The sequence below is a fragment of the Trichinella spiralis genome (assembly GCF_000181795.1).
Source record: "Trichinella spiralis strain ISS 195 chromosome Unknown Scfld5876, whole genome shotgun sequence".
Lineage (NCBI taxonomy): Eukaryota > Metazoa > Nematoda > Enoplea > Trichinellida > Trichinellidae > Trichinella > Trichinella spiralis.
This window is the reverse complement of record NW_003532815.1, coordinates 1-523: the sequence shown is the minus strand read 5'-3', so window position 1 is coordinate 523 and position 523 is coordinate 1. Positions and strand designations below refer to the sequence as shown.

The 523-nt window shown below is 45.3% G+C and overlaps 1 protein-coding gene across 1 annotated transcript; it reads left to right on the top strand.

Moving 5' to 3' along the window:
* Positions 1 to 42: 42 nt before the first annotated feature.
* Tsp_15920 (UDP-N-acetylglucosamine 2-epimerase) lies at positions 43 to 422 on the top strand (the record flags this gene model as incomplete). Its single annotated transcript, XM_003366516.1, has 2 exons — positions 43 to 155; positions 186 to 422. Coding segments are annotated over 2 exons (350 nt in total), but the record flags the coding sequence as incomplete, so codon positions are not given.
* Positions 423 to 523: the final 101 nt, after the last annotated feature.

The window sequence follows — 523 nt, the reverse complement described above, 5'->3', positions numbered from 1 at the left end:
TTATGTACAGGTAAGATATGAACGTACGGGTATATTTTCAAGCTTTAATAGACAAAGCGGCAGTTCTGAAAGTCGACCTTAATCCAGATACCATTATCTGTGATTTTGAAACAGCCCTGATACCCGCGATTCAGGGCTACTTCCCGAATACGCGGGTACAGGGCTGCTGCTTCCACTTCTTCCAGGCAGTACATAGGAAAGTCGGTGAGCTGGGACTGAAAACACAATATCGAATGGAAGAAGGAACAAGAAGAAAGATAAGAATGCTCCTGGCCACCGCTTTCCTTCCTGTACCAGAAATTGATACGAGTGTTAGACTGCTTGAAACAGGCCCTACGGGTACTTTAGCCGCTCTATTCCTATACTTTCGGCAGGAGTGGATGACCGACGAGCGACTGCCGATTTGGATGCATGTTATGTAAATATCAGAACCAATAACCACTTGGAAGGTTGGCACAATCGGCTCAACAGAAAATCAGCTAAAAGTCATAACCGGTTTATATGACTGCTCCAGCCCCTGATA